This window comes from Meles meles, chromosome 5 (assembly GCF_922984935.1).
Source record: "Meles meles chromosome 5, mMelMel3.1 paternal haplotype, whole genome shotgun sequence".
NCBI lineage: Eukaryota > Metazoa > Chordata > Mammalia > Carnivora > Mustelidae > Meles > Meles meles.
Window position 1 is genome coordinate 34714270 of NC_060070.1, and position 13155 is coordinate 34727424.

Here is a 13155-nt window from a genome sequence, read left to right on the forward strand (position 1 = left end):
CGAAGTCTCATGATGCCTTTGTAATAGTCCCTTTTAACATATTTATAATCACATTGTCTACCAAACTGGGAAAAGTTATCTCTAGGCATACGTTTGTTTTGGCAGAAGGCCAAATTTTAAACAACTTCAGGAATGGTGAAACCTCCACTGTTTGGTTGTAGGTCACTCTCACTAATGAGAAAGACAATGCTCAACTCCTCTTCAATATGGCTTCTTTCAAAAATCTAATTTAAAATGCAAAATTAGATGAAAATCAAATACAACTTTAATTTTTAAGACTTAACTAAGCAATGGACAGGTAAGTAAATCTAACCATTTCCTTTGTACATAAACACTAACCTACAGGAGGAACCCAGATTCGTTTTTGCCAAGAAAAATTTGGATTTCGATAGAAAGAACATGGGATGTTTTTAATACATAGTGTTTCACCAGTTCACAAAGCTGTAAAAGAATAAGAAAATATTCACTGAAGTCCATTTACTAAAGGCCTATCTCCTAGCTCATTTCTAATTTCTCTTTTAAAGATAGACTGAAAAAAAGAGTGGTTTGTACAGTTTGAAAGGCTTGCATTTATCTGCTCCCCCTTTTTACACGTGTCATAAGAATCTCTTTCCAATCAAAAGTCTTCTTTAATAAGATAGCCACACCTTTCTTTCAGATATTCTGTGAAGAAATATCTTTGATACATTTCACATGAGTGGATTTAACTCAAAACTCTGATGGTGCCTTCCTTAGGTGCTTTCTAGGAGGCAACCCATTCTGGTATTAGGAATCAGCGTTTGCATTAGCAGTCCGGTCCCCTGCCACGGGACTGTGGACGCCATCTGGTTTGTAAAGCCTGCCTGCATCCCCTGATTATATCTTTAGCTTCCTTCACTGCTGTGCCTGCCAGGTGAGCCGCCAAGCACTGCAAAGGCAAAGAAACAGAGAGGCCTGGTGGGGTCACTCCTAATAAGCTAGCGTGTGAATACTAATCAGTAGTGGGGAAGCAGAGGTCACCCCAGCCTGCCTGTTGGCAGGTAGCGATGTGCTCTGTGGCAGATGGCAAGCATTATCGACTCTCCACAAAGACCTAGAAGAGAAATAAGCACCAGGGCTGAATGATAGAGTTATTGAGATTCTGAGCAAGATGCAAGCAGATGTGATGTTTGCCAGTACCCACCGTAAACAATATGCCAGCAGAATTTTTAAAAAGAGCATGTGTGTACAAACACGAAACAGAACTCATTCGAGAAATGTTAACACCTTCTTCCTCTTTAACCACGTGTGCACCGAACTCAAGCAACTGCAAATTAATGATCCCTCTTGAGACACCTGGCCCATGGTCATGTGGTCTTTGAAATCTATAGCATCTAATGACATCAGGAAACACACTTGCAAAGAGAGAAACACCTTTGTTAAATTCAGCATCAAATAAGGTTGAAATAAAAAGACACCAGATCGACTGAGGTCATCAGGACACACATTTCATGGCGGATTCTGACCCAGGTTGCCAAAGCCAACCTGTTGTTTCATGTTCCATTATCTCCAGCTGATGAATATTAAATCCCCAGATCAAATCATTTTGGAAGACTGTCATAATCATGAAAAATATTTACATTACCAAAATCATAGAAACGGTGAAGTCCTGAAAACATGTGCCAAGGCCACAGACATTTTGGTAGAAGGAAAAGAGAATAAAAATTGTTCTTCTTTGGGCGACAAAAAACTCATTGTGTGTGGATGGCAAGTGGGCAGAAGAAGGCACAGACACCATCAGAATGCTTCCAGTTCAGGCACTAGCTATTAGATGAGAAACATCCTCACACTTTTCAGATACTTCTTCTTCAGACCTGCCTCAAAGACATTCTGCCTACACTGAGTTAAATAAAAGTTATTATTTTATTTGGGAGTAATGTAACAATAAGCATGTTCCCCTCTTGGAATGAGATGCCTTCTGAAAGGACATACAACAGGTCAATCAAAATCCTTTCTTTGGATCCCTCTGAATATGAATAGCCACTTGAGACAATGGCAATAAAGGGCATTTAACTCATTAGCCTACCACCCCTTTTTTCTACATTATGCAAAACTCTGAAAGAGTTAAGCATTGTGTATCCCATAAAACTAAAGGAGCTGAAATTTTGTGGGGGGGAAAAAAAGGCAACCAAAAGGCAGTTTATCCAGATGCTTGCTTTTCTCTACACAAGTTTAAGATGCATGTGTATGTACAGACTTGGCATTTCAACTACTAATTACTGTGGAAATCTTCTAAAATTCATTTTAATTGAGGTAATGAGTTTTTCTTATATGATTCTTACCTGGTTAGGTTCATACACCATTAGTCTGTTCTGATACTGTGCTGTGTTAGTTACCCCACCTGTAATGGATTAACATGTGTTAGAGCTTTCATGAATACGAAATAAGATATTCCAACATAAGAATGAGATACAATTAAAGGAAAATTAGCTACTGCTGAGGATCTGTTTGTATACCCTCGTGGTGAACCCATGACATAATTAAGAAGCTTATTGTTGAAGCAGTTTCATTTTCAAGAAACATTTCAGAAGCAATCCAGTTGAGAGCAAGCAACAAGTATGCTGAGATTACCAAGAGGCCCCAGTTCTGGCAAGCTGCTCTGCATGGCCAGAATGAGGGGCAAAGAATGGCAGGGAGTGGGAATGAACATCACACATAGACAAATCTCCACACAATTTATGCCCACGACAGAATTATACGGGAAATTCCTGTACTTAGCTAAACTGGCAATTTTTACAGCTCTAACCTTCTGTACGCCAATACAGTTATATCTTGATACCTCTTTAGAGGAACCATATCTAAGAAAAGAAATGACTTATCAAAAGAAATCTAGAGCCAGAGCTGTCCAAAAGAATATAACAAGAGCCCCCACTGTGAGTCACATATGCAATTTTAAATTTTCCAGTAGCCACATGAAACACTAAGAAGAAACAGTGAAAGTAAACTCAATATAGATTTTATTTAACTCAACATAGCCCAAATATTATCATTTCTATGCGAAGTTAATAGAAAAATTCTGGAGATATTTTATATTCTTTTTTTCATATGGTCTTCAAAATCCAATGTCTGTTTGACACAGCCCATCTCAATCCAGATTAGCCACATTTCAAGGGCCTGATAAGCCACATGAGACAAAGGGTGACCATATCCGACAACACTGCGTGTATTCCGTGTTATCAACTCTTCCAAAGCCTCCTGACAATTGCTTAGATCCAAAGTCTCAAGACCTTCTGCGTAATCAAGAACCACTAAAAAATCATTACATTTCTAACGAAGTTTTCCTATCTGTCCTCATACTTAGTTTCACATTTGTGGTGTACACTGAGCCCTGTAAAACCCAGAAATTACTGATCTCCTTTCATTTTTACCATCAAATGGGAGAACTAAAAAACATAAAATAGCACTACAAGAAACGAACACTAGGAAATAGTAAATGTTAGGTAATAAAATAAACAAGAATTTGAGAGCAAACCTACCTCCCTCAAAATCTCTTAAGAAATAGTGCCTAATACATAGTTCTAGAAGCTTGTTTAAAATGAGTAACATTTATTGGTCTGTATATACAATGGAGTATTACACCTCCATCAGAAAGGATGAATACCCAACTTTTGTACCAACATGGACGGGACTGGAAGAGACTATGCTGAGTGAAATAAGTCAAGCAGAGAAAGTCAATTATCATATGGTTTCACTTACTTGTGGATCATAAGGAATAACATGGAGGACATTAGGAGAAGGAAAGGAAAAGTGAATTAGGGGAAATCAGAGGGGGAGACGAAATATGAGCGACTGTGGACTCTGAGAAACAAACTGAGGGTTTTGGAGGGGAGGGGGGAGGGGGGATAGGTGAGCCTGGTGGTGGGTATTAAGGAGGGCACGTATTGCATGGAGCACTGGGTGTGGTGCAGAAACAATGAATCTTGGAACATTGAAAAAATAAAATTAAATTAAAAAACAAAAAATTTTAAAAAATGAGTAACATTTTAGTAAGTATCACAAAGAAGCAGCCAATTTTACAATGAATATCTAAAACTGAGTCAGACCAAAGGTGTTTCCTGTTGAAATTGTTTGAATTCAAAAAGTATGTACTGTTACAATAATGACCAAAACAGCTGTAACGTTTTTCTCAGTTTGACTAAACTTTAGATACCCCTCTCTCTGTCTTCTTGGCCCCTGACATCTCTTTTCTTGCACTTACTTTAGAAAAATCTGTAAATTCTTTCTCTGCCTCCTTGAGACAGAAATCATTTAAGAAGCTTTATGCAAGTTTTACAACCTGGGAATAACTTCCTCAAAGCCCCAGGAACCATCCCACTGAAACATAATCATCATGGAAGATAATCTCTCTATCTCCCAGTCCTCTGGAGGAGGGCAGGAGACTCACTTTGCTGGGTGCCAATCAGCAAATACACATGGTCTAATCACAGAGGAAAACAATTACAAAATCAGGGGTAACTGAATGTGCGCAATACATCACACTGATCAACCTTTACCCCAAAATTCCTTCAGTACTTTTCTCGATGAGAAAAGCTCAGTGTTTGAAAACCCTCCTGCCTCTTCTTCGCAGAGTTCATTTCGAACTGCTTTCTGGTCTCCCTCCCCTATTGCAATAGTCTTGAACCAAGTCTTCCTTATCTGCTTAACTTTGTCCCATATAATTTTTGCTTTGACAGTTCCAGTACTTTGGATCGGTCACCACCATCAACTCCGGTGGCCAGGAATCACGTCAACGAGAATCCAGAGGATTTGTGCACAGTCCTAAACTGAGCCGAATAATCAATCAATACCAATGGTTACATAAAGGGAAGGGAACCTGTCCAGGCCAATCATTATTCTCTCGTGCAATCACAATAAGGAGATTATTTCTTTCATATAATTGACTATGGCTTTTATTAACTGGAGGGCTTTTTTTTTTTATATTCTCTCTGAAGCCTGCAACTACTTTTAAGATCAATGAAAGCTTTATCTGCAGAGTAAATCCACAAAGAACAGAGAGAAATGAGCTTCCTGCCCTCAAAGAAAGTCTTCTCTGCATTTCCTATTGAATGTCCCATTTTAAAATAAAATAAAAGGAAAAGAAAATACACTTAAGCAAGCTGAGGTTGAAATGCCTACATAGAGTCAAAATGTATGTCCAAATAAACACAGAGGTATGTTTGCTTTTTCCTCCCAACCTTCCTTTTCTTTTATCTGATTAAAAATTGAATGTCCAATCATTCTTTCTCAGCATAACTACACAAGAATAATCAAATCTATTGAGACCACACAAGTCTTCAGGGTTAAAATGATTGCCAAGTGCTTTTGATCTGGGCCATAAGCACCAGATGAATGTCCAGCTTGCCTATAATCATTTCTCCAAATGAGAGAGAGCAGAAGGTAAAGCTCCCACCCATTACTTCAAAACTTTGACAGTTTCTCTCCTTGTTTTAGAAATATGGGACAGAATTAATATCTACTGCAGTAAACTATCTGTTTATAACACTATTTGAAAATATTTACACCACTATATGTATCAGACTCTGCCCATTATAGATTAAATGTACAACCAATGGATTCAAATATAGCTCTTACATCCTCTTTCCTAGGCAGGGCATACAATTTATCTTCATGCTCTTCAGAATTATTATTTGCTCTCTTCTACAGATGCATTCATAATAGTTTCCTCCCCCCCTCCCAAATCTGCAGGCAGTAATTAGATTTCTTACCCTTACATACAAATTTTCACTCCCATGACAATGTTTAGAAATGAGATACTAGGTTACTAGGTGGAAGGAAAAATAAAAATCCTAGTTAGTTTTTTGGTTGATTACTTCTGGAATGTTAAACCACAGGAGGTGCCTAAAAAACCTAGCACTGTAACTTTTACCAAGTCAGGACTGCAAGGGAAAACCTTCGAAATTGCTTCTATTGGTTTCCCCCTTTGAAATAATTTACAAACGATCATATAAATAAAAACCTTTTGTTCTCAGCACAAAAAAATAAATTTTAAAGCATCCAAGTTTGCGGCCCACGTTTCTTTTGCAGTGTTATTTGCCAAGCTTTATCATTACATTCTCTTCACATAACACTCTTCACTTTTAGATTAATCTGCGGAAATGAGATGCTAAGGATTTGCATACAGATTTGACTATACAAAAATAGATATGGAATTAATAACAGTCTCTATATGTTTTAATTTCTCCTAGACTGGAGTACCCTTGCCTGCAGCAGTATTCCTGGCTTTGAAAGTCATCAAGCTGATTTGCCTGCTCTGGGTTATGATGCCACATGCTGCTATACTGTCCCCTGCAATCAGAGCACTTGCAAAGATAGAGTCTATGCCTCCCTCGATCGAGTTCATTTTACAGATTGGCAGTTTTGATCTCCCTCCCCCACCCCAGGGGGGGGGATAATCTGCATCTTAACAGCTTTCTATAGATACATTTGTCATTAAGTATGCCATCTCGTATCAGCATCCATTTTTAAAGCCAAGTTTTCCAGAACTTTGAAGTACCACGGTAGAAGTTAAGACTTTTCAGCCAAAATTGAAAATGAACAACCCTGTCTTATACTTTTTTTTTTTTCTCCCTGTCTTATACTTTTGAACTGTGGCTTTAAGATATGCTGCAGGTTCCCCCAAAGTCAAATAAGTCTTTAAAAACTGCCAGAAGGAATGAAAAGTTACCACCATGCTACCAGCGATGAGAAATGCGTTCTATCATCGAGACGAGAGCAAAGCATTTTTCTTAAGCTTCCCTGTTCAGCTTTTCACAAAGCGTGGTGACAAATGGATGACTGCATATGGGAGAAAGGATGACAGGTGACTGCCAAGCAAGTGACTTCTGTCTCCACTACTGGAGTTCACTGACTCCCAAACTCACTGTGCTTAAAAGCAATGACTGGTCAAGGCTGACAAGGTCTACATAATAGTGTTTAGGAAAACAGCTCTCGATCTACATTGGTCAGGGTAGGTCAAGTCTGGTGGCTCTGCTATTTTTTTTTTTCCCGAGGACAGAAAATACATCTGTTGATGTATTGACATCAACAGAAGCCTGTGTACGTAACACAGCACTAAGACCCTTACAAGGACGGAGCGGGATGCAAAGAACCAAACGTGTCCATGCTCTCCGGGAAGACACTCTGGAACTCTGCCAGCCAATTCAGGATTGTGGAAAACCACCTCAAGTTCTCAGCTCTCCTGGAAGCCTGCCGTGGTCAGCTGTACACTAGGCTAGGGGGCAAGCTTCAGGACAGGCTGTGGCTTCACCCCACACAGCCTCCTTTATGATTTCCATCTCACGGGAGCACTTAACACAGGCCAGCTGAGGCTCCTCATATGCAAATTGGAGATGACAACATCTCTCTCACAGGTTTTGGATAACGGAGAGTGCGGAGCAGTACAAGTGACCCACAGAGGAAGTTTACTACAGTGCTATAGTAGTTTATTTATGGAAACTTCTTATCATTGCCATAAAAAGTACAACTGAGCATGTATGAAATATTTAAAAATATAACAAATATAAAGAGGTATAGAATTTTGAATTAATAAATGAATTTTGTAGTCTGAAATAGATTTATTTTTTTCTAATAACTAGAATGACCAGCTGGCTTATAAGGTATCGAAGACTTTTTCCTTTAATAGTTTAAAGCTTCTCCTCCATAAGTATGCTTTAATTCTCAAAAAACAAAAACTTCACACTAATTATATAATTATCAAAAGAATGACTGGCATTAGGTGTGAATTCACATTAGTCATTTTTTAAGTAAAGCCAAACTTGTGACTAGTCCTTAAAAAAAGGGACACCATGGGAATATTTAAAATAAATAAAATTTACAATAAAAAACTTTTATTATCTATTTTTACGCATTAGACTGTCCACACTTTTAGTGTTTATAACACTACATAAACAATTAAAGCCAAGAATGCATCTACTGAATTAGCATCTTGAATAGGAGCATACTTAATCCATGCATTAAATTAAAACTACTACCCATATTATTTCTGTCACACTTGAGGAGCCCACACAAATGGATGGGTAATTAATAGATTCAAAATCCGTAAAGAAATTCTCAAATTTACAAAATACCTACAAATAAAGGATGATACACTTGAAAATATAAATTTATAAATTATATTTATGTCACCTAGAGTGAACAGATACAAACTTGCGATGCAAAACATGTAAAGAATGGGCCATGTGTTATTTAAAATAGGTGCAATGACAAATGAAGACAAAATCCACCACAATGCAGATGGCATCTGCCCTTTAAAATCTCAAAAAAATTCTCTCTCCCATTCCTCATTCTATGGAAAGATGAAATCCTGCCTCCAAAGATTTCTGCAGGTTCCAAGCAAAGTTAAGTTCCCAAGGTCACCTCTACCTGTCTCGGGTGTCCTGGTTTGCTAGTTCTTGTTGGTTCTTTTCTTTCCCTCCTGCCATCAACCAAATTCTTCAGCGATTGCCCACTTCCGTGATACAGCTTTAACCTTCTCTCCTCTTGGGAACAAAGGAAAATGACCTATGTCCCATACTCTTAGGTAAAGTAATTCAGCTCCCACCTTATTCTACCTCTTTTTAGATCCATCTGGTCAGACACAAACAATCACCTAAACAAAGGCTGTTCTCTCCACAAAAAGGAAGACATTACGTGGCTCAACTCTGTGCCCTGAGAAAAGTGGTCAGTTAAACAATTAGAGAAAATCAAAAGATCGTGGATCTAAACAAGTCTCCAGGTATGATTATCTACGACTATCCTTAAGTGTATATTTGACTTTCAGTCATGTCATTTGGGAACTCTTTTTACAGTGTTAAACAGCTGTTTTTGAGACATTTGTTGGAGCGATAAACAACTTCATTGTGCGGTTTTGTGGGGAAAGCATGGTTTTCAAAAACCAGAGACACAGAGATCAAATTCCAACTCTGTCAAGTACCAGCTGTGGGATCTATGAACATCATTTAATACCTTTAAGCCTCATCTCATGAGCAGAAATGTGAGGGTAAACAATGTACTACTTCTTCAGAGAAAAGGGAAGTCCGTTTAGGGCGAAACCTTTGTTGACTATTTTGGAGAATATAGGTGATCTTACTGCTTTCTTCAAACCATTTAGCTCTTTCATGTTTGACTTTTATTTATTCACTCTTTTAGTCACTTTGCTCTTCTAAAAGCATTATAGAAGGGGTCATTTCTGTTTGCCTTCATCTCAGGACACTATTGTACTGGTTTTGTTTTAATCTTTTTTCAGAAGGAAAATAGTAAAGGCTGGGGCCAACATAAAAAAGAAAGGAGCAAAAAGTAACCGCTGAAGATAGTTGGTTGTGAGAATTTAAAGCAATAATGAAGATTTCATTCTTAGGAGGCACACCAGGTCACTAAGAACTAAGTGGACATACCAGGTTTGCAAGCACCAAACCTCTAGGGGGCAGGCGGCTTCCTCACATGGTAGCTGCCTCCAGGGCAACAGACAGACACTCTCTCATGGACTTACTTGAGGAACACACTTTGTTCCTCCCTCTCCCTCCCCTAAACCCTTGACATTCACCTAACCCAACAAGCTGAACCCCTTCTACTTTTGTCCTTCGGATTATTCACACCCTAAAAACCTTCCATCTTGACTGAATCCAAGGACCTGACCTCTGCAATTCTTTGGTGAGTACCACTAAAAAAAAACAAAAACAAATTTACAAACTGGGCCACCACAGTTTTGCTGTTTCCAACCTTAGTATGAGCTCTGACACTTAATTTTTAAAAACATGTCGGTTCCCTCTGCTTTCTCTCAGAGGCTTCTTTCTTCCCCCAGGCCACCTCCCTCAGACTATCTCCCTAGTCCTGACATAGCACAATCTCAACAGACAACTCTGTCTCTCACTTGACTCCGTGGACAAGGAACTTCGTCAGGTTCCTGACCCTCATCTGGGAGCTTACCTACATCCACATCTAGCAACATCTCCTGCCCTCCAGGCTTAGCACTTGATGGGTCCCCCTTCTCCTGTCCAAGACTAAACTCCTCTCCAAATACCTCTTGCCTGTTTGAGACCCTATGCCTATTGTCATTATGGTATCCCATGGACTTAGCTCCATTCCTGGTACCTAGGAGGATGCTTTCAGCCTTTACTAACCAAAGAATGCCCCAAACACTTCACCTTCAGTTTTGTTCTCTCCTTTCTACCAATTTGCTTAATGAAGTTGCATCCTTTAAAAAAGTTCCCTCTTTTAACACTGGGCTGGCTTTCCTCCTTTAGCTACTCTCTCTTCTCTCAGCCAATCTTCCACCTTTTTCTTTCCTTCCTACTCTCCTTTTTTTCTTCCTAAATCCAAAATGCTATTTATTAATTTGAATGAAAAATATGGTTGTAAGACGGGCTGAAATATGTGTGTTCCTAGAAACAGCACATCCCTTTCCAGTAGGCAAAGCATAATAATCAGAAAGTTGTCTGGTAAGCTCGGATTCAGGAAGATAAGTTTAGATGGTACCTTGGTATTTCTGGTCTATACCAGCACTTTTTTCTTCCTCACTTTTCTTTCACACCCAAACCACTGCATTCTTGCTTCTACTTTCTTCTACTCCCTTATAGCTACTTTTACTGAAGTTACCAGTGGGTTCCTGATGGAAAGTTGCAGAGAAAATAAATATTCTGGACCTTAAGGTCCCAGCAGTATTGGACACCTCTCACCATGCCCTTTCCTTTTTGATTTCCTTTAACATTCCTCCTCTAACCTTGACCTTCCCAAATTCTCATGCTCCTTCTCTAGAACCCTCCTCTTCACCCTCTTGCTAATAGTTCCTCCCAACCTTCTGCACTGGCCCCTTTCCAGCCCACTTCGTGACCATCTGACTTTTCCCACTCTTCGCTGCCTCATCTCCTCTCATCTGACTTTCTATGAGACCCTCCTTGCTGATACTTGCTTTGAAAAAAAAAAAAAAAGGAAAGAAAGAATAGAAGAAAGGGTCTTGTCTCTGAGTCTGAGGGCCATGGGTTTTGAGGAAGTTCTAACCAGTGAGAGGTGGCTGAGAAGGAAGGATACAGCTGAGGTGGGGGCAGAGGGGCGGGGCTGGAAGGACGTTCCTATAGAGCAGACAGGCCTTGGGGGAGCTGAGCAAATCTCTCATCAAGCCCTCCTGTCAACTGGCCTCTTCCCACAGGGTTCAGCTGCCCAGGCACAGGCACAGACAAAGTAGACCATGGGGTTCGTCCAAGAGTGAGTGCTTCCCAGAGGGCAGGAGAATTATGGAAATGACTGGACCATGAAGCCCACTCATGAGGACAAGGAGGGGTTAATGAGGACATGGGAAGCGGCCAGTGGACCTAAGGCCAAATTAGGATGTGCTATGAACCTCTGTGAAACCCACATAAAGTACTCCTTGCTGTGCACTATGGTCTCTGGGGAAGACTTTGACCGTCACATGTATTACACTGGATACTGTAATCATCTGTTGAAGAGTCTGTTCCCTCTACTACACTGTGAGTCCCAGTTCAGGATGTGTGTCTTACTCTTCTTTGTCACCCCACACTAGCCTGGAAGAGGACTAAGGAAGGTTAGAAAACCTGCTCAGCACCTCCCAGGTGGTGAGAAGTGGATCAAGTTTCACATGCTCTGTGACCTCAGGGTACTACAAGCCAGCATTCACTGCACCCTCTGTTAATCATCAATGTTTTGTATCTAATTTTTTAGATGCAAGTAAAATCGTATTCACCAAGATAGAGAAAAGCTAAAACTATGGCATTTACAAAATGTTTATGAAATTTTACATTGTTCTAATCTTAATGAATACTGGAAAAGCCAAAGTCCCTCTAGTAGGTTTGAATAAATTAAAATCATTTAAAATGGGACAATGCAAGCTTCATATAAATTTAACCAAGATGAAAATAAACATATCTTTTAGGGAGTTAAAGAAACTTTAACAAATATTCTTTCATTAATGAAATATCTGAAAAGTTCTTTGATTGTTAGCTCCTAGAGGGTAGGAAGTGTGTTTGCTGAATTAATCTTATTTAATCTATGAACCAGCACAAGACTTAGTAAGGAAGTAGCATTCACCAAGAGAATCAAGAGAGCACTAAACACTGCTTTTGAATAAATGTAGTACCATTTGTCTTATTTCTATACCTTTAAAGCACTAATTTTTTGGTTAGAGTCCCATTATCTTGGCGACATTTGACAAAAATGAAAAGGTAAATTGTTTCGCAAGATGAGTTCAGGATTAATTTTCACTCGCAAAAAGAGATTTTTTTTTAGTAGTTCACAAACAATATCTCACAATGGAGAGCACACCTTTTAAAGCACAACTGCAGGATATTTAATGCTTCTTTTGCTTCAGTACTGTGAATTTCAAGGAGAAATTATGTAGAGCATTTGTGAATTGGGTCACAGTGTCAAATGCTACAGGATCCTGTAAAATCTGACTATCTCTAACATCTTAAGTTAAATGCTAATGGGCATATCCATACAGCCTGATTTTCTGAATTCATCTCTGCTTGTCTCATTTTAAAAACCATGAACAGGTTTCAAGGTGTCCTGACCCCAAAATGGACAGAGAAAAGGGAGGGAGTATGCAGAGGCAGTGAACATGCCAGAAATATTGAACCTCTAAAGAAACATTCATTTTGTGTTTTATGGAACAGAAATAAGCTCCTAAAATCCACATTCTAAAATCCTTACTTCCTTCACCTAAGGCAAAGCTTTCAAACTACCAGAAGTATGCTTGCAAACTACCCAACCCCCCATCAATTAAATTGGAAATTCTTGATTATTTGGTAAAGGATAAGGAATAGCCTCAAATATTTTTATTTGCAAAAACAAAGCTGGGTAATGCTTCTAAATCGGTGATAGGGTGACATATACCTGCCTTGTTTTTTTAAGGGGGCCATTAGCAAATCTAGTACCCCTCCCTATCCATGGTTAGATTCACAATTGATTTATTATAAGCTGGTCCTGAGGAAAGAGGCATATGACAGAAGATATTAGAAATGTCACTGGTGATTTCCTTTTCTTTCCAATTAAAGTTATTTTACTGTACACAGGGAAGTGAGTTTTTCATCGCAAGTACACAGTAGGGAGAAACAAACCTGAGAAAATTGTGATTGTTTTCATTAAGTATGGTTAACACAGGCAGCATCATTAGTGCAGAAGAAGAACAAAGAAAATGTGTTTCCTTTC

The 13155-nt window shown here is 39.1% G+C and overlaps 1 protein-coding gene across 9 annotated transcripts in view; it reads right to left on the reverse strand.

Moving 5' to 3' along the window:
- The window catches only part of KLHL32 (kelch like family member 32), a 261906-nt gene that overhangs the window by 39961 nt on the left and 208790 nt on the right, over window positions 1-13155 (reverse strand). For all 9 annotated transcript variants that reach the window (XR_006818394.1, XM_046006175.1, XM_046006177.1 and 6 more), the window contains one exon: window positions 2301-2359. Coding sequence is in view for 8 of the 9 variants with exons in the window: in XM_046006175.1 (XP_045862131.1) it covers window positions 2301-2359 (59 nt within the window). In the remaining variant the exon portion in view is untranslated. The remainder of the gene's footprint in view (window positions 1-2300; window positions 2360-13155) is intronic.